The following is a 27,560-nucleotide window of genomic DNA, read 5'->3' as shown; positions in this document are numbered from 1 at the left end:
TTCAAACACTGACCAAGATTTTATTTTTATTTTTTAACAATAAAAACAAACAGCTGTGCTCTGCGCAAAACCAAAGATCTCAAAAAAATTCTTTGTTTACTAATAGCATTGCAAAGTAAGGCTTCCCAAAGAGTTTGAAATAAATTATTTGCACCTAAACATTGACACAATTCCTTTCATTAAATTCACCTTTAAATGTCCTAAAAAACAACAGTAAAAAAAAAAAAGTTATGAATAATTCTAGATAATACTGGGTTCCTTCTAAAGGACAGTGATACTAGAACTCATTCCTTGAATTTAAAAATTAAGTCACTGCCATGTAAAACTCAACTATGCAAACTAGCATTGGCAGTTCCAAGTGTATCCCATGTCAAAACCTCTTTAGAAAAATCAGAAGTTAGCAGATTGGACTGCAGCTAGCCTAAGGTCCAGCTGCCCCAATTCTTTTAGCCTTTCTGAATAAACTCAGGGTGATGCTGAAAATGAAATGGGCTAAAAATGAAATAAAATGCGAGATTCCGGAGCTATCTCCAGCCTCCTAATTGAAGTCCCATCTTTATTGCTCTAGAGGCCAGAGCAGGCAGGCCTTTCAACTGGCTCCCACTGGCAACAAGGTAACACTGAATTCCAGGGGCTAACAACCTTGCCTTGAGCCCACTTTTCTTCACTTTTCTCCTCGCTGTCTCCAACTTGTTTCTGGCCATAAAAGGCAAAGGAAAATAGTGCAGGCCGGTGAAGCACACAGAGCTGGAAGTCAGCAAGTGCAGAAAAGCCCAGAAACAGTAAACAATTTTATACTGGAATCAATGTGAATTAGTGCTTCACTGCAAAATTCACGGTCTTATTTTCCTCCTACTTTATGTAGCTAGACCACTTCCATCCAGGCTCGCTTTCCAGGAATACTACTCTGGCCCTTCAGGCTGGCCTATGTAACACTCTTCATTCACTCTTGAGACGAACAGTAACTTAAGAGCAGATGCCTGCTCATTTAATACAAGTTTTGCTGCAGATTTCTAAGCTTTCTTCCCTTTTTGGAATGACTCTCCTTGATCTCAAGCTAAACATGCCAGTGCCCTCTGTGATCTGTACATGCAGCTGCAAATTTGGACACACTCTTTCCCCAGCCTCTGCTGTGCAGTCAGTCTAACACCTCATGCTAGCTGCAGAAATCATGCCTGTGGTTTAGAAACTGCCTTCGTTTGTGGAGGGGATCAACGTCACATAGAAAATATTACAAAAAAAGGTTAATTTGTCAGCTGTCCAAACATTATTAGACCACATGCTTTATACAGCAGAGAGGCAGCCAGCTCAGCAGCACAGCTAGCTGAACTCTGATGAGACACTTTCCTGCTGGTACAGAAAGCGCAGGTTTCTTTGTATTTGATTTATTTATTCAACATTGCTCATGAGGTGGAGGAGAGGGAAGGGTGGTGAGCACTAAGAATTTTGCTGCATCTGAAGTCTCCGCTCAGCAGCAGCAGCTAATGTTCTGCGACGCAGGGTGACAGGATCGGCCGAAGCGCCCTCGGGTGGAGAGGGCTTCTCTGTGATCAACTCCTCATCGGAGGTTTTGTTTAAATAGCGCCTGCAGGAGAACAAAAGAAAAAATGGATAAGTAAAACCCGCCTCATTTTGGCTCTGGAAAACACCTAACTGCGACATCCAGGAAATATGGGAGATAAAAGGTCTACTGAAAGCAGGCAAATACTTATGATACATACACACTTTTTTTAAAAAAAGGCTTGTATAACCTCAGAAGCTCTAAATTTTTGTGCAAGGTTCTTGTGCATACCAGATGGAGCCAGTCCTAAAGGTCTGAGTTCTACTCTTTGCTCAGTGACTCACCAAGACTTCAGGTGAGCTACTTAATCTCTCAGTCTCCAAAATTCCATCATTTAAGATGAGGCAGTGTCTAGCATAAGAATTCATTCACCAGTGTGAACAAGCAAGTCTTCAAAAGAAAAGGTGCTAAGGCTGCAGAGTGTAAGATAACACAAAAATACATGGAAGCAGCTTCCAGATTTCACATCCCAATATATTACAAAATACCATAGTGTAAGAATCTCACAGTTCTTAAAAAAAAAAAAAAAAAAAAAAAAAACCTTAGCAAGAGAACTAGTAAACCTGAACATAAAAATACTTTGCCTCCCTGAATGACGTTTTTCAAATATCAAGGAAAATGATTCTGGGAGCAAGCCTAGTTACAGACAAACTCTATATTATATAAACACCATTATTCACATGGTAGCACTCTGATGTGCAAAAAAAACACCTAAGAACATGAGCAGTCTGTCTGTTCACACCAAAGGATGCACAACCCAACATTTTGTAGACGCTTTCCCCAAGACTCTTGCCTTTAGAGACTCTTTCCTTGAGATACAAGGGTATAAAAATGAGTTGTTCAAGATAAACACTAAATAAAAGTTTTCTCTATGCCATTAAATATTTTTCCTTCTCTTATTGTTTATCAACATTGGATGTTAGCAAACCACCAAAATGACTGTAAGTCATGTTAAAAAAAAAAAAAAGTGGGAAAAAAGTTACTGAAGCTGGAGAAATCATCCCAGTATTTCAAGGAACTTTGAATGAGCTGGTTAGGAAGTTCTGTCTGTGTTAGGATCTATGATGCTATTTCAGAATTGGGCGCATCTGCAACGGTTGTTTCGAAAAGCATTCTCAGCCTGCTGTAGCAGGCTCCCATTGTATTTTTCATCTAACCAGCCTCTCATTGGTCATAATCCATTTGAAATTCATTCTGGGAGCTATAATGGAGCGACTTGGCTGTAGTTTCAGGGAGGAACATACTTTCGGGCTTGCTGCAACAAGTCTTCCTTACGCTGAACCAACATACGCTGCCTCTCATCAGCTGACTTTGAAAAGCGGCTTCCCCTGGCCTCAAAATCTTCTGCTTCACTGGGTTCTGCTTCCATTCCTGTGAATTCCGCCATTTCCTCCAGTCTGGAGTTGAGTTCGAGTGGCACTCTCTCAGTCTAAGAGAAGGGCAGGCAGGAGAATGAAGGGGAAGAAAAAAAATAAATCATAAGTCTATGAAAAGTTCACAAATAGAGCTTCTCTGCAACCAATATATCAAGCTATAAATAATTGTGGTTTTCAGATACACTGGACCAAAACAGATTCTCACCTAATTGTCTTTGTTCTCCTTTAAGGAAAAAAAAAACAGCCAAAGCAAACACAGATAATTCAAAACATATTCAAACAGTCAGCATTTTATAAGGCTGTATGTTTTATGCCACAGCTGAAAGTCATCTCAGAGACATAAAAAGTAATTACTCATAATTAATGCTCTCTCCAAGTGGGATACTTGATAGACTCAGATTCTGGAGCTGGCTTGATAAGCAATGCACAAGCAGAGTTCAGAAAAATCCAAGAAATCCATAGACTGAGGAAAGAGTACCAAAAATATCCACTTATTTGCAAAGAGGATAGGGCACTTGAGACAGAGATTTCTGATAAGCAGATTCTGCAGAACCTGAATTTTCATATATTTGACTGTCCCAAGGAGTGTGTGTCAATAGGGAAGCTGGCAGCCCTGCTCATAGCACCTCCTCACCCTGGACAGCAGCCCACAGCACTCCTGTGAAACTGAGCTGATGAATGATGATACTGGCAACTGGGCACAGGTGACATCAGGTATCCTCATCACAATCTGTCACATGCTATCAGGTCAGCTCCGCAGGGGAAAAACAAGATGCTGCTAAGCACAGTAACTTCACAAAATAAATCAGCTCAACCAAAAGCTTGAGAGTACTTAGTATTCCAGAAGGTTGCTCAAACAAGTAGGTTGCATAAGACAGGTATTACCCTAGTCAATCCCGGCAGTCTAGTTTTGAGCAAGGCTCAATGGCCAGGGCAGTGGACACTAAGCCCCAGCAGCCTGGGCTCAGCAGTGTTACAGTGTACAATGCAGAGGTTTCAACAGCTGACGTGCAAAGCAGTTTGAGCCATCTCTAAGCGTCAGAGATGGACCAGTAACTCCATCTCACTGATGCAATGCCCTTAGAGAGCAAATGGCAAGCCAAATGTCACTTCTTATCAGCTGGGTGAACCAAAGAGGAGGTGCGAGGACCTAAATCAGAATAGGACCCAGACTGCAATCTCAGGCACAAGAAGTATTTTCTCAGCGTATTTCAGCAAGTGCCCTGCACACAGGAGGGTTCCTCCACCACAAACACTAGTGTCCTTGGGGGACATGAGGGGCTACTGCTGCCTCAGAGCAATGCCTTGTCCGAGACGAGGAAGCGAGAACTCCACAGAGTGATCTCACCCACTTCAGCCACGGCCAGAAAGCCCCAGTCAGGCTTCAAACACCTCAGCAGATACAGAGGAACACGTATGGAATACCCTTGACTACTGCTTCCGATTACCAAAATAGGTGGATAAGGCGAAGGGAAGTTTTGCTGGGATAGAGCAGCAAGAAGGGTACTCCTTACGGTTAAGTTCAGATATGAATGAACCGTTCTTCTATCTAAGCACAGAAGCAATTACTCGGGAGGTTTTCAAAAGAGAAATAGCAAATAGCAAAACACAGAGCAACGAGAGTTACAAAAATCCCTAAATATCAGGCCAGTTCTCTGATGTAGAAATCTGAACCCTTCAGAATCTGCTCCTCTTATAGGCTCCAGCAAAAAAGGAGTCAGGAAGATGGAAACCACAAATGTCTTGGAAGTGAGTCTAAATAGCGTCACAAAGTATTTCAGCAGTGGCAATAAACTGGCTTGTCAAGGAGGGGCAACAGCTGCACCAGGAAAGCTTCAGCTTTACGACAACTTTCAAGCCAGGTCTGAAGAGTCCCACCCATCATCCACTATGGGTTCCAGAAACAGAGAGAAAAAGAATCGTTTTTTAAAGGATAATTCTAAAATAAATTTTAGGGCATGAAAACACAAGCTTTCAGGAAATAGCTATAGCTGCTCAGACATCTGTTCTTGCTGGAACTAATAACAGTCAAAACAAATAAGCAAACAAACCAACATAGGAGAGCAAATATAACATAGTGGGGATGAAAAGAGAGCATATAGACCATTATGCACACTGCTGGCAGCATCAGCATTTTGTTATACAACAAGAAAATGGCCGTTTATGGACTCTTGCTAAATACTAAGGTGAATATTGTTAGAGACAGTCAGTGCTTTTGTAGCACTATATAGCAAGCCTGCAACTCACTCAATTTACACTATGTTCGAGCTCAGTACTACCTTTAAGTTATGTCTGCATAGATACCCCAAAATTACATTTAAGGAGAAAAAAAGTCACTACCTTTGTCTTAATTCTACAGAGGGTTCAAAAGCCTTCAATCATCAGCTAGCACAGGAAGCAGAGGACGTTACCCGCAAGGACGGGAGCAAGGACAAGCTCTCACTAGCAGTGTTTTTTCCCAAGAGCAGAACCCTGGCAGGTTTGCCACTTACTATTGGAGACAGGTTACAATTCTCAATGCACATACTGATTTAAAAGGAAGAAGGGGGAAAAAAAAAAAGAAAGCTTGAAAGCTTGTAAAACATATTCTAAGGCTGCAACAGAAAGCAATCAGAGAGAACCCACTGCCTGGCTGCTACAGTCTCCCCCAGCTGTATGAAGTGTGAAGTTACATATATCCACTACTTGGAAATGCAAGTCTCAACCCACAAGATACAATGGCTTCTTACATCCTTCTTCTTTTGCATACCAAAAAAATCTTAAAAATGAAGCGCAATCTGAAGTAGACTGTTGACTGCTAGATCCTTCCAGAGAGACATAATTCAGCAGACTACAATACATACTTTTGGCAAGACAAAAATAAAAAAAAAGACATCATCTGCAATATGCTGTGTTCTCAGTTAAGAACTGAAATCAAATCTGAAGAGACACAAGAGTGACTGGGGTTCCCTGGGGGATGCTTCTATGCTCCCAACTCCTCTCTCAGCAAGAAGAATATTACAACCATCAACTTAAATGCAAACAACTGAAGAAAAGAGATTGGTTTGGCTGTCCAATATAGGGCAGCAATCTGTAACATTTCTTTATGTATTAGGCAGAAGAGGGATAGCAGCAACTGGAGCTTCCATTACACCACCCAGCAGCAAGTTTCTCCTGGTAAGTGGCAATGCCAGTCTCCTACTTAGGCCATGGCCTGCAAAGTCCAGCTTTCACAGTGGTCACCCATCCAGTGACACCTGAACAGAGTCCAGCAGCTTATTCCAAATGTGCAGTCAGCCACCTGGAGCATCACCCAGTTGCTTCGGATTTTGCATGAAATTCGAAGTTTTTCACAGTCACGAAAGGTTCTCTAGGCTATTGCTGAGATTTCTATGGAACAAAAAATACATTCTCCTTCCAAACACCCATTTGCTTTAAAACACGGCCAATTTGAGCAAAGGTCTTTCCTGCAATGCAAGCAAGGTGCCTTGTCAGGGGGCATCTATTAAAGGCATTATGAATGTCCATCACTCCCAAGTATTTCAGGTTCTGTAGAATCATACAATTGTTAAGGTTGGAAGGGACCTCTAGAGATCATCTAGTCCAACCCCCTACACACGCAGGGTCACCTAGAGCACGTGGCACAGGACTGCGTCCAAGCGGGTTTGGAAGATCTCCAGAGAAGGAGACTCCATAACCTCTCTGGGCAGTCTGTTGCAGTGCTCTGGCACCCTCACTGTTAAGAAATTTTTCCTTCAGTTCCTGTGGAATTTTTGATGCTTCAGTTTGTGGCCGTTTCTATAGATACTGATAAGGTCCCATCTCAGCCTTCTCTTCTCCAGGCTGAACAGGCCCAGCTCCCTCAGCCTCTCCTCATAGGGCAGATGTTCCAGGCCCCTGATCATCCTTGTAGCCCTGCACTGGACTCTCTCCAGCAGCTCCCCATCCCTCTTGTCCTGTGGAGCCCAGAACTGGACACAGTTCTCCACATGTGGCCTCACCAGGGATGAGTAGGGGGCAGGATCACCTCCCTCGAGGAGACTCCCTGCACCCTGCCCGCACCTCCTGCCTGTGCAAACTGCCACGCTAACTGCAGCAGGACAGGGACACGGGAAGAGCTGGGCATCTGGGGCAGAAAGGAAGGAAGCTGAACAGCAATGCAAACATCAAACCAGTTCTTTAAAACCAGTTCTGAAGCCAGTTCCAAGCTAAAGCAAAGCTATAATAAGCAGCTTGTAGAAACAGACATTTTCCTCACAAAGATTAGGGAAAAGGCCAGCAGAACCTTCAAGCTAAGCCTCAAAGTTACTAAAGCATTGTCAGATCTAGACCAAAAGCTTCATTCCTACAATTCTGCATCTCCTACCCCAGGCTTGTACCTCATTCCTGCACTAATCCCCCTTACCTTTCTTCACCCTCAACAGCAGTAGCAAATAAGATGAACCTTTTCCCTTTTTCTCCAATCTTGGAACATGCTGATGGGGTAAGTGACACAGTGTGGATGCAAGTGAATGACATGTTGGTTACTTTTAGGTTATCAAAGGCTTCAACAAAGTCAAAGTCACCTATCTAACAAATTTGCTCCCTTTCTGAACTGAGATAAAGAGGGTAGATTTTTTAAAAAATCCACTCATGCAATTTTGCTACAACAGTGAAGGAAAAAAAAAAGTTACTTTTTTTCTTCCTGCCTCATTTTAGCTCACTCAAGCTGATTAACAAGGCCTTTAAACAGTAAGGGGGAAAAGACATTCTCGCATTATATGTGAAGGGACTATTATGTCTTAGCACTATTTGTATCCCAGTCTATTCTTACCAGAGCTCCCCATGTCTCCAAGTGCTTCCTCCAGAGCACAAAAGAATTCTTATACCAGAAGAGAAATACTATTCAGTTACTGGAAGCTTCTGGAGATTTCCAGAACATGAGCAGGAAGAGGAAGGGGAAGAGGAAGCTATTGACTGTCCTGGCACTTCATATTCCACCAACAAGGACAGTACAGGCAGCTATGAACAGAGACATGATCCTTTGGTCAACTTTGCATCACTTAAGAGCACTTTCTTTCAAGGTGGAAAACCAAAGCATATGGGTAATTTTTTGGGGGAGCACCACATGGAAGTCTTGATGGAGGCTGTCTGAGGGCACTAGTTTTTGTGGGAGATGCAAGGAACAGACGCAACAAACTTGACCTGGTACTAAACCCAGGGCACTTATGCTGTGTGATTTCTAGCTGTACTTTTGCTTTTGTTTTAATGCCAAGTTACCTGAGTGACAGTTTCTGTATCCTCCTGATCAGCACTATGCCGTTCCACAGAACTGTTCAGTGCAGGTCTAACATTATCTGGACGCTGAAATGCAAACATCATAGATTTAAAATGGCACATGGAATGACAAAACAAAAAGTTCTCTGAACATATTCAAACTCCACCTTCTGCAGCATCATGTGTTATGTTCAATTTAGAAACAGAGAAGTTAGTAGTAAATGGAATGCATTCCATTGAGAGAGAATTCTGCCTGCTTCCCCATACACACAGACAACCTCACGGGAGTGAAACCTCACTCCCGATAACAACTCTATCTGATGGCTGCAGAACCAGAAGTCAGTGTTCTTATTAACAGGAACACTGTTTCCAGACTGCTTTAATGAAATCTGCTGTCACTAATTAAGAACAAGATATTATTTTGCTGACTACTTTCTTTGCAGAAAAACTTCTTAAATGGTACAATTCAATTACTCGTCACCAGAGAAAGCAGCTGGAAATACTCTAAAGGCTCTGTACCAGTGCAACTGAGAAGAGCTGCCCTAACTAAGCAAATATTTGTCTGTAGTCTAGATAGGCCATTTTCAATATATTTTTGGTACATGACTGACTACATTGTATTCACTGAGCTTTAAACAAAGAGAGAAAACAAATCCCAAGATTTTTCCTCTGATTATACATTCTATAACATGACTGAGACCATACAGGCAAAGCACTTTTTGCATCCTGTGGTAAAACCACATCAATTAGTGCACAGGCTATAGCCCATGGGTGATAGCCTGTGACTATCTTTCATGAAGAAAACCACCTGTATTACAAATAGATTACACCAGGGCACACCTATCAGAGCCCCAACCTAACCCTTTAAAAGTCTTTGAGGGCCCACAGCAAGATTCATACATCCCAATCATACGCAACATAGAGACACACTGATTAGGTCAGATGTTGCAATATGAAGTGACAGACAACATTTGCTAGACAGCCAAAACTTGTCTGGCCCTTCCTGTTGTAAATTTTCCAACACATAAAGCCTGAAAAATAATACTGCAACAAGCTAAGCTTGATTTCCCAGGGAATCAAGCTGGGAAAGTCAATCTCCTTACCTCGTTCCCCTCACTCATTCCCAACAACCCCTGTCTGTGGTAAGAAGGAAAGGCGGGAGCTCATGACTTACCTGTGTGGGGAAAGGCACCTGGATGCGCCCCTCAAGGATGTTGTCAGTGGTTATCTCTACAGAACGGGTTAGCTGCAGGTCCTGTAGGACTAAATGATAAGGAACCTGAGGGAACATCTCTTGAATCTGATGGGCCTGGAGAAAGCAAGGTTTGTACAGTTAGACTAGCAATAAATGTTAGCTGTAACTACTCTTAATAGAAAGAGGGGGGAAATGAATAGCTTAGCAATGCTGTTTAGGATATAACCCACGAACAAAAGAAAAAAATAATGAAAAAAAAAATGCTGGCACCAAATTATAGGGCAACATGACTCCACTGAAATCAACAGCTCAACTGTGACTTCTACAGAGATGCCACATGATCCTGAAAATACAGGTTCCTGAACAGTGCTGTAGGTGTTCAAAGGCATCAGAAGAACTCCTGAACCCTCTTTCTACAACAGAAACATTTTTCTATAAAAAATATGAAGACTTAGATAAAATTGATATTAGGGACTGAAAATTAGCTCGATGTTTCAGAATCACTTTTCTTGGTCCCAAAATTCAAAGCGGTACTGGTATGAAAACTGCCGTAAGTTTTAATAACCTACACTCTCCAGGCACTCTGCCTATAAACTTATTTCAATACCCTCTGAAAGCTCAAACAAATCAAGCCTGACTTATCAGGAAACTGTGATTACTGATTTTGAAGTTCCTTAACACATACCCCTGGGGAATAGAGAGAAGTAGGAAGGTGGACAAGATAGTATACTTGAAGTTCAACACTTGGGTTTTATTGAACACTAAAATCTGCATTTTTTATAAAATTGAAAGTTTCAAGGAAAAAACAAAATGAGAACACCACCCAAAGAAAAAAAGGGTGAAGGTGTTTGAATAGCAAAGCAAAAGTTACACACTAGCTGGGAGTGTGTTCAGACACAAGCAACCCTAACTCCCCATTGTACTAACTTGTGACCAAAACAAGGGATTCAGCATTTCAGCCTTCAGTCTTTCCCTTTATATACTTCCCTGGGGTTTTATTCTGTTACACAAAGGGGAATTTCACTTAGATACCTTTAAAAATGCATTAACATTTCAGTAGTTTGCTAACATGGGCCTTTCCAATAAATAGGCATTTTAATATAAGTAGATGCTGTACTTATAATTATGCATGATGCTGATAGATTATTACTCAATCTTAAAAAATAATAATAATGTTACTATGTCCAGAATAAAGGAAAACTAACAGTTGACCTGTTTAACCTATCATGTCACTTCCTAATCTCCCCAGCACCCACAAGCCTTCAAATACCCTGTTGAACAGTGGAGAAGGCTATGGAAAGGTCTCACAACTAGATTTCATTTCCTTCCTGTAGGAAATAGCTTTAAGAATTCAAAAGAAATGGCACATCTCAACTTCAACAGATTAAGTCTCATGATGTCCTATCCTCACCTTTTTGGACTACACTTGAGTGTTTACTCGTGAAGACGTGAAACACAGCACCTCATCCTCAACATTGCTGAGACCATCATGTAACAACGAGGGTTAACTGCACTCCAGAGAACCCCACTGTGTACTTATAAGGCACTCACACCAGCAATCTTGAAACTTGGTACTATTAAAAGTATATACTGTAACATCTCAAAACTATAAAGTGGGTTTGATCAGCGACCCATGGACAAATGACTAAATTTGCTGGTTACAGACTCAGACCCTTTACTACTACAAACTGTATGTGGAAACAAGTACAGACAAAGACAAGAAAGACAGAAATTGTATCAAGCAGGTTGACAAAAGGACTGTCTATCTGCATCAGCTACATCACACAGAAAGTACATAGCTTTTCTCCCCCATTTATCCATCTCCAGACCTGTCCTTCTATGTTTGTACATCTGAACCAAAATGTAGCCATAACTTCATTGAAATAAAGCTGCTCTCACTGAAGAGACTGCTTTCATGCAACATCTAAATACTGTTTTAACTTCATTTTGACTTCTGTTCTCTTCCTACCTGCACCCCTTTCCCTCACAGCACAAACAAGAAGGGTCAAGCGCAAGCTGTTAAGGTAGCTTTACTTACCATAGCATTAAGCTGGGAGTTGCTGGCTTGTGCAATACCGAGGATGTTTGTAGTATGCATCACTTCCACGGAAAAACTGGGCAGCCAGCTGGCAATTCGAGAGCCTGAGAAAAAGAAATCACAATGAGAGTCAAGCTGGAATATAAGAGGTTCTCAGGAGGCTAAGTACTCCTGTGCATCTTTAACAAAAGCCCTTCCACAAAGTACATCAGGGGAGTTCTGCAGTGCAAACCATCACTAGGTTTTCCAAAAATAGAGATGGCTAGAGTAAATTGGGAACTGCCAACTTTCCCACACAGAACACCTTTTCTTCCAGTGTCTCGTTTTTACAGCAAGAGGAGGATTAAGAACACAAGGATGCCCTTTTTATTTTTCTTGTTTTAATGTTCTAATTGAAATGGAAAACTAAAATAATCCATGGCCAAAGTAAATTCTGAAATACATAAATAACTCCAGCAATTTTTTTAAAAAACATGCCTGTTTCTAATCAGCTAAATCTGGTCCTAAACTGGGTCAGATGAATGTGACTGGCATCACAGAAAGCATCACTATGCAGAGACATAAAATAACTGAATAAAGCGTCTGTTACAATGATGTGCTCAGGCTTGGCCGATTAGGGGACATGGCTAACTCCTCACTCCCATCTCCTTCCTCATTTCTGTTTAATAAAGTAAGTGGATGGTTTGCTCCAAGCAGTTTCCCCTCATCTCCACCCTAATTTTGTGGGTCTCGAAGCCACAGGAGAGCAATGGGGAGGACAGCTCTCAAAAAGCTAAATGTAAGTGTCCTTTGGAGGCCTAAAACACCTCAGAAACAGGAGCCAGGGAGGAGGCTATCAGCAGGCCTCTGTACCCAGAAACATCTGCTCCTCCTCTGTTTATTATTCTCCCTCCACAATTTCCAAAGATTACAAAACAGAGATGACCAGTAATGGTTAACTATGCAAGTCTGAAGCACCTCAGCTGCACACAGTGGGAGCTGCAACAAGTCAGTACCCAAGGATGAGTGTTAACATTAGCAAAATCTACTGAGAAGCAACAGAATTGCCATCAAACACTGCGGGAAACAAGCATGCACCGAAGTCAAAACCATCAAAAAACGGAAGAGCTATAATAGAAATTTTCACTTATTTCAGAATTGTTTATCTGCACACATAGAAATCATCATGACCTAAAAACAGGTACTTGGCGAATACATCTGATGATGCACCACTGAGCTTAGCAGAACTTAGATACTTAGATACTGATCTAAGAGCGTTCCAGTTATATCATACGTAAGAAGTTTCTGCAGAGTTCTGCACCTGACCAAGCATTGCAAGGTTCTTGCAAACCGAAATACAAACAGAGACCTGTGAAAACCTCACATAACCTAGGGGCTGTGGAAAGATCACCTTTTAAGTGATACCTCACAGTTTCCTTCCTCAACAGTCATTCATTAACCAGCCATTTGGAAGCAAAATAAAACATATTAACACTGCATTCTGTTGGTCAACATGGCATGCAAGAATAAATGCTAGTGTTAAAACAGTGAACCACAACAAATCAAGAAAAAGGGAGCACTTACTTAACATACAAAGTCTTTAAAGAATTCCCTGTAGCTCTGGACAGTCTTACAAGCACACACCTGAAGCCTTGCGAAGAAACTCTACGAAGGGTATTTGACAAACTCCAGCAGAAGCACAGTTTGTTTCAACTGTAACACGTACAGAATTCACTTCTATGGAAGCCTGTTCCTTTTGTTTATTTAAGTAGCAGCATCAGGTATCAAACTTACTTTACTCACCGTCAAAGTGGAAGAAGTGATTGTGCTGGTTCAAGCGTGGTCTGCCCTCTGCTACTGCCACGGGCACCAGGTTCTCCTCTAGGTTCTCCCGCTGGTGATCCTCCCTCACGTGATGGTTGTCACTGATATTGAGAGACATTCTGCAGGTGGGGCAAGATGTGTCCTGTTCGAGCCAGGACCGCAGGCACGAGCTGATAAAAAGCAGAATATTATCATGAGCTTATAGCTTTTGTCTAAAACAGCAGGCCTGCAAGTACATCAATTAGTATATTCTCCACAAAACATTAACAACGGTATATAGATTGTTAGAGAGAACTTGTGTGGTATATCTGATGAGACTCTGTTTACTCTGGCCTGTGTTCATCTAAGTTAAAAACTCTTAAGCCTCTCATTACTCGCCTTACTTTTTTTAGCTAACCTGGAGATTTACCCCAAACTTAAAAAGCTCTGCACGTTTTCATTATCTCTCCAGCTTAGAGGAAGTAAATTCTGTTTGGAATGGGAAACAAAGAGATTCCTTTTTCTCACCATTTGTTATTGAAAATGGACAAAAAAACAATGGAACAAATGCTTATGATGAACTAATAACTTCCACAGCAGTTCTGCCAGATTAATATGTAACAGTTCCTCCAAAGCTGTTCAAATACCTCTTCAAAAATATTACTATCCCTATCAGCACTAAAGAGAGTGCCACTCTTGAAACTCTCCAAATAGATTTATTAATACAACTTCGTGCTGTGCCATTATGAGGTTTACTGAATACTAAACGTTCACTACCTTGCAGAAAGTGTAAAGAGCTTGAAATGCAGCTTTAAATACTTGGAGCTGTGCCTACTTTGTGATTCGGACTGATACTTCCCAAGTATAGTATTTGCATCTTGCAAAGGAAACTTGGAAGGCACTTCCAAGCACTTGGCACTTGTGTTCAGTTCTGTGAAATTCAGTTCACATTTGATATCACAACACACACGTCACGCTTGCAGGGTGAAATGCACCCACTTCTTCTGGGAGAGGCTCTAAAATCAGTTTAAAGGATAGGGAGAAAAAACAACCAAACAAACAAAAAGCTAAAATAAACCTGTTGCACAAATTGTATATTGGCAAATGGAGTAAAAATACAGATTACAGGTTTAGACTGGCTGAAAGAGTAAGTAGAAAGCCCAAATTGCAAGACTTTAACAAAATCAAGGACACATTATGCATTCTCCCTAACGCTCTAGTGCAGTGACCTTACCACAAAAGCGATTTCCACCAAACCTAAATGCACAGATATAGAGTATCCAGAATGCTGGCACTGGGATGGGCATCCCAGAAATGCCAGAAGCACTACAATAAAAACCTACTGTTTTCCACCACTTCGGATCTCAACATACTGCACACAGCTGGCATGTCAGCACCACCAGCGCTGTACAGCTGTTACAACAGCAAAATAAGCCAGCACAGCAAAGTCAGACAACATTGCAGAGCAACAGCTCTTCTTAAAGTTACTGTCTGCATCCTCAAAGATACAGAAGAGATTCTTAAAGGAGCCCAGCAGATTTGGATGTCCATTCCCATCAAAATTAATTAATATTTGCCCACAAAACTGATCCCAGCTATGTGAATCTACCCTGCTATCTTCTCCATTTCTCCACATAACTAGCTATGGATTAACTCCCAGGTAATCCAGGTAATTCTCCCAGGTAACTGAGAATGGGAACAAGAGCTTCATGTTTAGTCTGATAGTAAATCACCATGCCTTGATGAGGACAAAAATCATCCTTAGGTTGTATATACAGTTATTAATTTTTTTTTTTGGGGGGGGGGGTGGTGGTTAGGAGGAGTATGTATATATCTGCAAGTTAAAGTTATCCAATGTAACATGGTTCTCCCCAAATGCAATAAACAGGTAACACAGTTTCAGAGAACACACAAAAGAGCCATTTTAGATACAGAAAAAAACATGTTTTGAAGGGGAGATCCTGGGCTTCTTCTCAAAAGCACAGTAGGTGATTAAGCATTCAGTTGATTCAGTGGCTTTGGAAGAAGAGTTTCCGCAACTTAAACAAATTATTTCACTAGAGGCGTCTTGGAACACATAAATATGTACAACAAGGTTTGTCAGAAATGACAACAGATTAGCACATACATTAAAACCTCCCATTTGCCACCGAACAAGGAAAGAGCTATCTGCAAAAAGGAATGTGCTCATACTACAGCACAGGGACAATTTAACTGATCAGGCACATTCAGAAATGTCAAATCAAATGGCACTTCAGAAATTCCTCACTCAAGACCCATTCCCATTTGGTTTTACACACAAGCATGAAAACAAATTGCTGCAAAAGGCCAAGAAAAGGTGCCTCTAGCTCAGCATACTGTTTGCACAGCACCTGCTACTGTTCACAATACTGCAAGCCCAAGAAACACACAGGTAGTGTGATCCTCTGGCCAAGAGCCTCCCCACTAACAGCAGTTTAGGGACCTCTTCAGGCTGGGAGCTCCATTTGTTCAACGTGTTTTATCGTCCTGATGAACTCCTACTCCCATATGAAAACACATTAACAGTCCTGGCCGGCACAACTGTGCTGGAGCACTCAGCACCGCTTAAGGATGCACTACGCAAAACCGTATTGATTCTCCAGAGTAACTACAGATAGAACAAGAGGAAACGGCCTCAAGTTGCACCAGGGGAGGTTCAGGTTAGACATTAGGAAGAATTTCTGCAAGGAAAGAGTGGTGAAGCATTGGAACAGGCTGCCCAGGGAAGTGATGGAGTCCCCATCCCTGGCAGTGTTGGAGAACCGTGTAGGTGAGGCACTTAGGGACATGGTTTAGCAGGATGGGGTTGAAGAGTTTACGGTTGGACTCAGTGATCTTGAAGGTATTTTCCAACCATAACAATTCTGTGATTCTATAATCTAGCCACCAGCTGACAAGATGCATACATTTACCTTGAGGGAAAAGATGCACCAAGTGAATCCAACTCAAAGGCGAAAATGGCTGAAAAGAACATGGTTCTTACTTCATAATTAGAATCAGACCCAGATGACACAACGAGAAAGCACCCATAGCTTTGCTAACAGGTGATTACTTGCCATAATGCTACCACTTTCAGGCCATGCTCAGATAATCCTTATTTCTCCACTGTCTCCATCCCCAGAAACGTACTTGTGGAAGAGGTGGCCGCAGGGGAGTTTTCGTGCAGACTGCATGGAGTCCCAGCAAATGGCACAGTCGTCGTTATTGACTGCCAGCTCTTCTGGTGTTGCAACTGCAAACCTACAAAGAAAAAGAGGAGGGAAAGAAGTCATGAAAGTGATAACGCCAGGCCAGCACTGCCTTTAGTCCACAGACTCCTGCACTAAAAACTTATCCCCCACCTTGAGTGAGATGTGCCAGCAGGTTTGCTAGCTTTTCCTTTCACAAAGAAAAGCTTAGCCACCTCCAGAGAGGTCAGGTTTTGTAATAAGCTACTAACATGAAGGAGGAAGGCTACAGTCTTTCATACTTAGTGTTGAATACATTTTTTCCTCAAATTAAGATTTTGATTCCGTTTCAGGCAGTAACGGAACAGTATGATTAGGCAGTTAAGAGCACTTACAGCCTGGTACTAGGTTTGTACTAGTTAATATGATATGTTTCATTATTTAATTCTAGTTACGCCAGCAAATATTTCCATTGGAGACCAAGTTTATGCTTCACAACCAAGACAGGGAGAGCCCTGCAGAGCTTAAGTCACCCCTATTGCCTTCAGACAACAGAATATGAAAGAAGAAATGCTGGGTAGGGGATTTCACTTGTTATCACTAATGCTGATATGACCAAAATCAGTCTTACACATCTGTTAATCCCTCCAGTATGTCCCCTGAAAAAAACAACATGGAAGCAAAGAACTTGTAAAATACACCTTAGGCATAAAGAGATTTGCAAGCTGTACCTCTCCAGCTATCACCTGACATCATCTATGAACAAAGCCAGCCCCAGCTTCTTGAGGGGGATCCTCCCACCAAGACCCAAAGCAAATCCCCAAAGCAAACCAGAGGCTCACATGGCTTCCATGTTTCCGACCACACGCAGGTAGTTCTTGTGCCGACGAATTCTCCGCTGAACTTCATGGAACAGGTAACGCAGCTGCATGAAAATCACCAGGCTGGCCATTGACAACCAGATATTGCCAAATAACTTGAAAGAAGAAAAAAGAAGAAAACAAAACAAAACAGAATAGTGATTTTAAAAAAGAAAAAAAAATGGGAATCAAAAGGCAGGCACACATATAAAATACACTTATGCCAAACTAACCAATAAAATAACACAGTCTGAAGAGCACTGAGTTTTGCAATAAATTTACCATCATCACTAAAAACAACAAGGAAAAGAAGCAAGATTTATTTGCAGTATTTCTGTCTCAAAAATTGCATCAAGCCTTATGAAAAAAGGTTTACAAAACTAGCACGGAATAATTTTTCCTCTGTTATGATCTATTCAGCTTAATCACGCACATTCACAAGAATTGCTAGTCTTTACATTCTCAGATAACACTTTTCACAGATATCACTCCTGATTAATCAATTTGATATTACTAAGAGAAAAAGCTAATCAGTCATCTATTAAACAGATAGTTATATAGTAATTAATATAACATAAAAAAGCTGTTTCCAAGATGTCCAGTTACAGAAAGAAGAAAGAATGCCTATAAGTCTACTACAGTTTCCCCCTTAAAATGAAAGAGCTTCTCTGTAATATTCGAATCAGAAAAGCATAAAACACGTGTGCCCAGTGCCCCACGGATGGAGACACATCTCTCTGCTCAACATTATCCCCAGTATTTCATACCAGCATATGAATATGATGCATCAGGTCAAGCGAAAGCAAGGCTAGCTCCATGACAAAGTCCGTGTAGTAAACGTAAGTGCCTTTGCCCTCCCATGTTCCTTCGTGGTTGAGATCCCACAGATGAATTACATATCTGCAAGAGCAAGAGCATCAACACCATTCTGCATTTTCCACTAAACTGTCTAAAATTCAGACTATTGTACACATTTCCCAAACAGCATCTGGACATAGATTCTTTGCCCATGCCCAAATTCTGCACTTCCTCTGTCTTTTTAACATGGCTGCTTTCAGACAGCACTATTTGCAAAAGGCCAGCCACGTTCAGCCCACACTGGCATTACAGAGACCACCACCCAGCAGAGGAGATACCGTAGCATTCGCTAAAAATACCCGCACGGACTGAAATCCAAGCATGGGCGTTACCACCATGCGTACTAGAGACCCTGTTTTGCAACCCAAGAGATGCTTCTCCAGAGAGGCGTTACAGCTTGGAGAGAGACCTGAAATGCCAATTGCAACATGAGCAAAAAGATTTTGTTTGCTACTCCTCACGGTCCACATGCACATGGGCATTATACACGCATGTACATCCATTTTTTTTCTGAAGTTCTAGAGATTAATAGAAGCCCAGTGTGATGACATGAAGTACCCTAAATCAGCCCTGTACAGCATCACCAACCCATTTTTGTCTGTGCCTCAGGCACAGTTATTACTAGCACCCACTAAAACTATCCATCCATTGCAGCGTTTGTATTTTAAAAAAGAATGCACTGTCTAAAGTGAATAACCTTGTCTAAAGTTAATAACCTTTGCCCATCTCCAAATCTCTTGCAATTCAAGGAGGTAATTACATACACCTCTTAAATAAATAAAAAAGCACTCTCTCTGCACTGTCCTCTTGGAGTGACTATCACATAAAACAACCTACTTACCGTAAAATCACATGAGCGGTTCTTACTGTCACAAGTAGAGACTGCAGAAGAGAGAAAGGGACATCAATATTCCGCCTCTATCACAGATAACTGCACTGTGGCAGGAGCTGAAGACTACAATGGTGTGCACGATACCTGAGAAGCTTGTAAGTACATTTACATTACATTTACACTGCTGTTTGCTCTAGCACGGTCATGTTTGCTTCTATAGTCAGGAGAACGTATATGGGCACAGACATGGTCCCACCCCGCTCTGCACTGTGGCATCTTGTCTTGCAAAGAACTCAGACATGAAACGCTCGGAACATCCACGCACATTACCACTATAAGCCCCAGTTTACCCCCAACACGTAGGACATACGACTTCATTTCTTATCACTCTGCGAACATCAAGATGCAGCCTCAGCAGGTGCGTTCAGCTGAAACCAGCACAACTCTCCCTATCCTACTCCTGAGGAAAAATCCAAAGAATCAAACAGCAGCAAGGATTACTGGAAGAACCATGGAAGTGCTTTCAAATATATCCCCCTTTGCCAAGACAGATGGGACCCGTAAGTAATTTCTCTTTTTAGTCATACTTACTTCTCTATGCCAAGCAGACAGAAAAAGATTGAGTATATAAAAAAGTATTAATGGACCAAGGGTCAAGACAGCAGAAAAGTCATCTGTTTATTATAAACTATATGGCTTTTCAAAAATGTGTTTCTGTGATTACTTTGCAAGCAGTACCATCTTTTGTTCAATAAATGCTTTTGGATAAGATATACAAATAATTCCAAAAAAAAAAAAAAGTTATTCAAGAGGGTAATGTCAAGTTACAGCCGCTGTTCCGTTTTCCTCAGGAGCCACTTTCCATTAAAAAATAGCTTAAATCAGCACACAAATTGCTCCAGTCAGGCAGGTTATGGGAGCTTCTTCTGGCTCCTGCTGAAACCATCACATCTGGGAGACAGAAAGTGGACGTACCTTGTCCACAGGAGGTTTTCAGCTATGGGGAAACATGGAATATACCACAGAGCAAAGACAGATGCCCAAATGCTAACCTTGGAAGCAGTAAAACAGAGCGTTTTTCTGATATGCTGGATGGAAATGCTGTTGGGTACAGCTTTACATCACAACCAGGACATACGGCTGATAGTTTCTGATATGGAAGACACCTCTCAACCCAAATAGTCTAGGCCTTGTAACTTTTAAGAGGTTAAAATATAAGTTAGCATTTAAGATGTGTGGGATTTTAATACTTCCTTGCAAGTCACCATTTTGTTGACAGGATATCATTTATGGTGGTTAGTGCTGAGGCAGCGAGAGCAGCAAAACTGAAATAACAAGCTAGCACAGATCTGGCCACGACAACGGTCCCCAGCTCCTCCACTGATCCCAGCGAAACACTTCTGAGTTAACACCAGAAACGCTTCTCAGAAAGCACAACACTGCAGCGTGAGCTACACACTGCCAAAATCCAAGGTTCTGAACACAGGGCAGGACATTTGCAGAGATGACACCGCATGGGTCTTGAACCACTCAAAATTAAAGCTTCCCTCCACATACACTTGTCCCCTGGGGCCTCCACAGTAGAAAACGCAGCTCACAGACGTCACTCACATAGCCCCACGCACAACTGGAAGGCCCCGAAGCACTCAGTGGGTGCAGCATAAGAAGCTATACAGAAAATATACTCCCATCTGTAAGGTACTGCTCTTAAATGTCACTGCATGGATTTAGCTAATGTGTGGAACAGGATCAAACTGCAGGTACTGCAGTAATTCTTAAAATTCTTGACATTTTTTTAAAAAGTGATAAAATAGGAAGGAAAGTACATGCTAAGCTGTAGAACCATATATTAAACAACAACAAAAATATTGTTTAATAAAAAAACATTATTCCTTACTCTCTAGGCACTGACAAACAACCCAGAATAAGGACAAGCCTACATAAAACCCATGAAAAACATCCATATTGCTTTATTGCAAGGCCTGCAGCACCAAGCTAAATCAATGTCTGCAGAGTCAGGAGAAAGAAATAGCTTAATGTAACTTAATGCAATTAAACACACACTGATGGAACACACTTGCAGCATCACACAGGCCAGCACCACAAAAACAGTTTAGTCTTTCTGGTTTTATGCTTTTTTTTCTTTTGGCCACACTTGAGGACTACCACAAGGTGTCAGTGTTAGTAACTGTACATTAGGAAACCTAAATGTTTTATCCAAGTGAAGGAAACATCCAATAAGAGGTAAATTAGAAAAGCCACAGAAAATGGCAAGGTATTAAACAAATTTGTATACGAAAACTCTAAAGAACCTAAGACTCTTGCTTGGAAAAAGGGTCAGAAGGGGAAAAGGAGAAAGGTCTGTAAAGTCATAAATGGTGTAAGAAGGGCAAACAAGGAATGAGTCTTCACTGGTTTTCCCACTGCAGACGCAATGGATGAGAGCCAGGGAAATTATCAGGCAGCAGATTTGGCCCAACTGAAAAGGGTCTGTTGCATACACGAAGCCTGGTTACATGTGGAATCCGCTGCCTGTGGATACTGCAGAGGCCGAAGTATAAATGAGTTCAGAAAAGGATTAAACAACTTTCCAGAGTCCACCTGTAGCTATCACGCTCACCAGAATTGTGCAACCATGAGCGCAGGAATGTCCTCAAACACTGCTTGTTGGAAGCAAGGGGAGGAGACCGTTTCCTATATGCTCTCCCCAACCTCCCCACTGTCCAGCAGCCCAGCAGGACACAGGGATCGGCGGCTCAGCTGCGGACTGTACGCTACAGATGATTTTGCCACTGTTTTGTTCATCAAGAGCCCCGTTGAGAGTCAGGTTGCCACCAAGGCTTTGGAAACACAACACAGCCCCATTTTTTAAGGACCACGCCACAAAGCCAGGTGCAAGGGCTCCTGTTGACAGGAATAAGCTGTGATCCCAAACACCCACACCACGCGGTGCAGTACGAGTAGGGCCAGGCAACATGCCCCAATAAAACGACTCCATGCTGGCAGGAGGCAGATAGACCCTTCTGCCACGCTAAGATAAAAGATATAACGTTAATGAGACTACTTACTACTAAAAATATCAACACGACAAATCTTTAATATTTTTCCACCATGTAGAGGCAAATCCGACCTTCTAATGTATTCTTATACTGAAGGGAAAGTTAACTGATATCTTAACAGCTGCCAATTGTGTAAAGTCTTTGTTAGGCAGTTGTGAGCAGTCACTGCTCAGGCATCTCCTACTTCTCTCCATGAGCCTTCCCATTACTAGCTCCAAACTGTAGTGGCCAACACACTGTCCTACTGGCTCTCTAGTTTCTGTCCCCCTCACTAACTCCAAATACCAACCCGGGCTATCGGAGAAGGAAAACAAGCCGTGCCGCTATTTGTTGTCTGAACTCTGAGAGTGCTTAGATGACACACTTGCAACTAGACCAGCTGCCACCCCTCCGCTGCCGAGTGCCACTTCCAAGGTGCAACAACCCAACCAGACATCACAAACATATTTCTGTACGCCGCACAGCAATGGATTCAGGAGCGCATAAACACGGGTTGCTGCATCTCAGCAAAGACACAAACACAAACAGGAGCAAATCATGCGAGTGTACCTTAGGGAAAGGATGTTAGTCCCATTCCTTTTTGGAGATAAAACAAAATTCAGCCTCAGAGAAACAGGCCTGAGAGGCACATTACCTATGCACACACGCTCCTTCCTTCCTTCTAAGGACATCTCGACTAACTCTTCCTGCAACATTCATGAAGTGCGACCATTACTTTTTCATACATTTACATCTGATTTCAGCCATCCTCTTAAGGATTTATCCTCTCATTCTCTTCAAAAGTTCCACAGGAACTTAAGGAAAAATTTCTTAACAGTGAGGGTGATGGAGCACTGGAACAGGCTGCCCAGAGAGGTTGTGGAGTCTCCTTCTCTGGAGATCTTCCAAACCCACTTGGACGCAGTCCTGTGCCACGTGCTCTAGGTGACCCTGCGTGTGCAGGGGGTTGGACTAGATGATCTCTAGAGGCCCCTTCCAACCTTAACCATTCTATGATTCTATGAAATACAGACTGATATGCAAATCTTAAATTTTCAACAGAGACAGCACACAGATCTGGCAACTCCAGAACACGGCAGGGGTTCCATGTGCTTTCTGAATTTCTTTTGGGAATTTCAGAATCCCACGAGTGAGAAGCCGAGCAGAAACACGCCATACGTGCAGGAAGCCTCACCTCTGCTGCCATGAAAGCCAGAGTGTGCATCCCGTGGGAGTAGCCGATAACCCCGCAGACGACTGCTAATCCACAGCAGGACAGAAGCATCGCTATGAGCAGGCTGAGGACTCTGATGTGGCTGCTCATGGGTGTGGTAGGAGAAAAGGAAAGCTGTAACATAAATACGTAACAGGTTTAAGGAAGTGCTTCAACCTTGACCTCCGTGCTCACCTCACCTAACGAGTCCTCACTTGGACTTGGAAATTCTTTTGCTTTCCAGAACAAAACCAATGGCGCAACCTCAACTACCTAATGTAGCAACAAGCGATGCTAAAAGAAACCTAAAACCACTCATCACCCCAAAGACTTCTTCATCTCGCTATCATTTCCATTCACAGAGGTTTTGAAGTCAGGAGGGATTCTAAGCATTATTTAACCTAATTTTCAGATCAGACTCTCACCTAGCAGTCTCTGCATCAAATCCACAGCACCTGCTTAGGACGAGAATGCCTTTTAGAAGGGCATCTAGCCTTGTTTTAAAGGCTACAGGGGTTGAGATTAACAACTCTGACAAAATTTTCCCTTTCAGGTGATCTGAATTTATCCAGGCACTAGTTCCTCCACTATCTTTTTCTTCTGGAAAAAAAAAAAAAAAAGCAGCATTGCCTCAGAAAGCTTACCAGCAGCTAGGCAGCTAGGGACAGCTGGGCAGTCTGATGGAAACAGTTGTCTCATTCAGTAGCACACAACTTCCTAATTGTCTAAACTACCTTAATGGCAGCCTAGACCTAGACTGTCTAAATCAAATATGACACAGGAGGCAAAACATCTGGGCTGGAAGGGGAAGAACAGAACAAAGAAAGAAGGAGCTGCCCCAGGTTTTAGTCTGACCTGATTAAATAAGTTGACTGCCATGGTTTGTATCTTTCTTCCCTTCTTCCTCATCAGTATTTCATTGCATTCCAGCTAACGGAGCTTGCAGGGCAAATCACATGTGTACCATTTTGTCCAATACTATGATAAAAGCTTTGAAGGCAGAAGGAAAGCCCCTTTACAAATTTCTTCTCAAGAACACATAAAGGTATCTCCTACAGAGGCTTTGCTCTTTTACAGCTTTCTGAGGACCACTAAAACACTACCTTTCTTGTTCCTTTCTGTCTCAATTTTTCTAACAAATCTAGTTGCCATTTCAGAATTCAACTACTCAAGAATTCACAAAACTTACTGGATAGTAATAAATATACACAAAGTACTAAACTACCAAAAAGAAAATCAGGGACTCACTTTAAATGTTTAATCCAGGACAGAGGAACTGAGGAAAAGACATGTATGCTATGGATATTTAAAGGGTAAAACTTATTCAAATTCCAGTTCCTTCCTCCTTGCTTAGCTTTCAATTTCTCCATCTCCCTTTGTTGACTTAATTCTTGGTATTAACACAAACTAGAATATAGCTTATGTGAAAAAGGGAAATTACATGGCACATACATGGGCCAATTTATTAAAGAAATTGGGTATCCTCAGCTCTACTTTGTCTGATGGGAGAACTGCACTCCAAAGGAAATATATTTGAAGCTAGTGGGAGGTGCATGTGTTCAGTGCTTACAAGCAAGGAAAAGGTCTAAACAAACTGTTTGCAACCCGTCACAAGTTGCTGCCCAAATTGGAAACAGGATCAGCGTGCCCCAGAAGACAACCCTTAAGCCAAGCTTACGTATTCAAAGCGATCCTTGCAGAGCTGGACCATGAGATGAAGAAACACGAGCCCAGAGAACCAAAGGCACCACATGACCACTTCTTCCACAGTCTGAACATTCAGCACGCCAAAGATAAAGATGAACTTGTAGAAAATGAAATTCCAGAATTTATCCTTGAGATGCTGAAAAGGAAGACAACTAGTTTACTGCTGTGAATGCACCGACAACTCACATGTACGAAACTGCCCCCTGTTCACAGCAGATAACACACATGGCCGACAGGGAGGGAGGGGAAAAGAGTAAAATAAATATTTTTTAAAAAGGAAAGAGCAATCTCTGCTAGATTGATTAGATTAATAACCATGCTTAGACCAAGTGCCCACCTAACTTATCATCTTGCTTCCAAAAAGATGTCAAGATGTCCACACTAACTCCCTTTGTCATCAAGAACAGATGATTAAGATGACAAAGTACACTCTTAAAAAGCACGAATGCCTACAGCAAGGAATGAGGGGGATGAGCAATAAAAAACAATTATTCCCATGCACACACAGTAGGAAAGAAATAGCCCAATGGTCTCAAATCACAGATTTAAGGGAAAAAAAAAAAGCTGCTGCTTGGGGATAAAAATAATATGAAATAGAATATTTTGACCACAAACAGGGTGAAATCACCAGTAAGAGCATTAGGAAGGACGCAGAATTCCTTCAGGATACCACCATTTTTGGCTCATCAACATTAATAAACAGCTTTGCTTTAAATAAGATCTGCAGCATACCCCAGCTGCGCAAAAGCAAATGAATCCCACATTGCTACTGCTTTCCAGGTCTGTTTTTAAGGGAGCAGGGAACATTCTGGAAGCTGACACTGATTAAATCTCTACACGTCTATTGTTAACGTGGAATAGAAAAGAATATCTTTATGTGTATATATATATATATTTACATGTATGTAAAAGAAAAAATTCCCTGAAATGAGGTGCACTTTAAGAAATCTGACAGCATTAATGAAATAGGATTTTCAACTGACCATGGGCATGTAATATTCAATAGCAACAACTAACATGAACAAATCCACTCAGAAATAAACCAGAAGCTCCTGGCTGTGGATTTTCTCCTCTGGAGTTTTACTGAATAATATTTTCCAGAGCGAGAATTCCAAATAGTAAGGTTTAAGTTTACAGTGTTTTAAAATTTGTATTTGCTGTATAACGTTCAGCAATTTTATACATAAAAGCACAGCAGTCACCCACCAAGAAACAATGCTACACAAAACCAACCTGGGTACCTGGGGTAACAAGTTTGCCGGTCTTACCTGTCTCTCGCTAACACGAAGAGGACCAAACACCATGTACTGGATCAGCTTAGCCACCAGCATCAGAAAGCAGCAGGCAGTGTTCACAAGCACCTGCAAAGAAGGGAAGAATATCAGAAAACTGCAGTTTGAACCTGTTGCAGGAAGGTAGTGGAGAAACTGTCTCTAGATGTGTTCCAAAGTGCCCACGGCTGCTGTAAAGCTACCCCGCTCGAACACTCCCAGCATCGCGACAGCGGGCGGCTTCCCTGGGGTTCTAACCACGTTCCCAAACTGCAGCTTCAAAGCGGGCTCAAGGGGGTCCATTCCAGAAACTCATCCGGAAGGAAAGCCCCGGGCAGGCTGGTGTGTTGGGGGGACAACACCTGGCAAACTCCACTGCCTCTGACCACAAACGTGAGGCCCCGCAGCGCCGGGGCCAACTCCTGTAACACCCGGGGCTGTACATCCACGTCACCCAGCACAGGTGAATTCAGGCAGGTGACACTGTCGGCTCGAGGATGCAGGAGCTGCCTCAGTCCCTATTTTATCCCGTTTTTTGTCCTGTTTGGTTCCCTTTTTCAGCTCAGAGCTGAGAAGGGTCCCGCTCCCCCCGCTTTGCTTTACCCGTTTATTTAAGCGGCACGAGGAGCGCGGGCCAAGCCGCGCGGGGAAGATTTTCAGACCCCTCGTGCGGCCCCGGAGCAGCTCAGGAGCTGCCCGGGCCTCGCTGCGCCGCCCGCGGCCCCTTCCAGGCCGGAGCCGCCGCCGCCGCCCCCCGAGGCCTCCGGCCTCTGCCACGAGGCGGCCACGGAGGGAAAGGAAGGAGGGGAAGGGGAAGCGCGGCCGCCGCCGGGGCCTCACCCAGACGCAGAGGCTGTCGGAGAGCAGGTAGTAGGCGACGTCGAGGGCCAGGGCCGCGGCGCCGCGCGGCGGCTCCGCTCGCTCGGCCCCGGCGCCGCCGTCTGCCTCGGCGGGCGCGCTGAGGGCGCGATAGGCGCTGAGGCCGCTGCCCAGCAGCGCCAGGGCGCTGAGCGCCGTGTACGTGCGCAGGCTGGGCCAGGGGAAGCGCTCGAGGAAGAGCAGCGGCATCGCGGGGCCCCTGCGCGCCCGCCCGGCCCAGCCCGGCCCGGCCCGCGCTTCCCCCGGCGGCTGCGGCCTAGCGCCCGCCCCGCCCCCGGCCCCGCCGCGGCGGCCCCGGCCGGCAGCGCCGCCCCGCGCCCGCTGAGTCACGCCGGGCCTCCCCGCTCCGCGGCGGGGCCCTGCCCAGGCCCTCCCACCGCGCACGGGCTTTTCCGCACACCAGGAAACAACAACCCGCCTCTGATCCATTTTGTTTTAATGTTGTACAAAAAAAATCGGGTCTTACAATGAAAAGTGATTAAAACACTGATATCACGTTGCCATCCCACTATCTAAAAGGTCAGGGT

The 27,560-nt window shown here is 43.0% G+C and overlaps 1 protein-coding gene across 1 annotated transcript; it reads right to left on the bottom strand.

Annotated features, from left to right (window-relative positions):
- Positions 1–27,246, bottom strand: AMFR (autocrine motility factor receptor). The gene is made up of 14 exons (XM_088519829.1): positions 26,995–27,246; positions 26,152–26,244; positions 24,855–25,019; positions 23,159–23,311; positions 18,935–18,975; positions 18,003–18,135; positions 17,218–17,351; positions 16,338–16,448; positions 13,188–13,378; positions 11,406–11,509; positions 9,347–9,481; positions 8,176–8,259; positions 2,806–2,990; positions 1–1,585 (listed from the first exon to the last, which is right to left on the bottom strand). Exons 1-14 carry the CDS (start codon positions 27,220–27,222, stop codon positions 1,438–1,440), a joined length of 1,905 nt encoding a protein of 634 aa, XP_088375955.1. The 5' UTR covers positions 27,223–27,246; the 3' UTR covers positions 1–1,437.
- Between the last annotated feature and the right edge of the window lie 314 nt (positions 27,247–27,560).

Source organism: Tinamus guttatus, unplaced genomic scaffold, assembly GCF_059628265.1.
Source record: "Tinamus guttatus ecotype Peru unplaced genomic scaffold, ASM5962826v1 Tinamus_guttatus_pri_ptg000074l, whole genome shotgun sequence".
NCBI classification, from domain to species: Eukaryota; Metazoa; Chordata; class Aves; order Tinamiformes; family Tinamidae; genus Tinamus; species Tinamus guttatus.
Note: the sequence above shows the minus strand (reverse complement) of the source record. Positions and strands in the feature narration are given on the sequence as shown.

Bases quoted from the DNA above. Each gene is read 5' to 3' on its own strand.
- AMFR (XM_088519829.1), bottom strand. From the start codon at position 27,222: ATGCCGCTGCTCTTCCTCGAGCGCTTCCCCTGGCCCAGCCTGCGCACG. The intron at 23,312-24,854 runs GTAAGCTTGGCT...TTTATGTTACAG, and splicing joins GCAAGGATCGCTTTGAATAC to CTTTCCTTTTCTCCTACCAC. The intron at 18,136-18,934 runs GTAAGTAGGTTG...TTGCTCTTGCAG, and splicing joins ACCGCTCATGTGATTTTACG to ATATGTAATTCATCTGTGGG.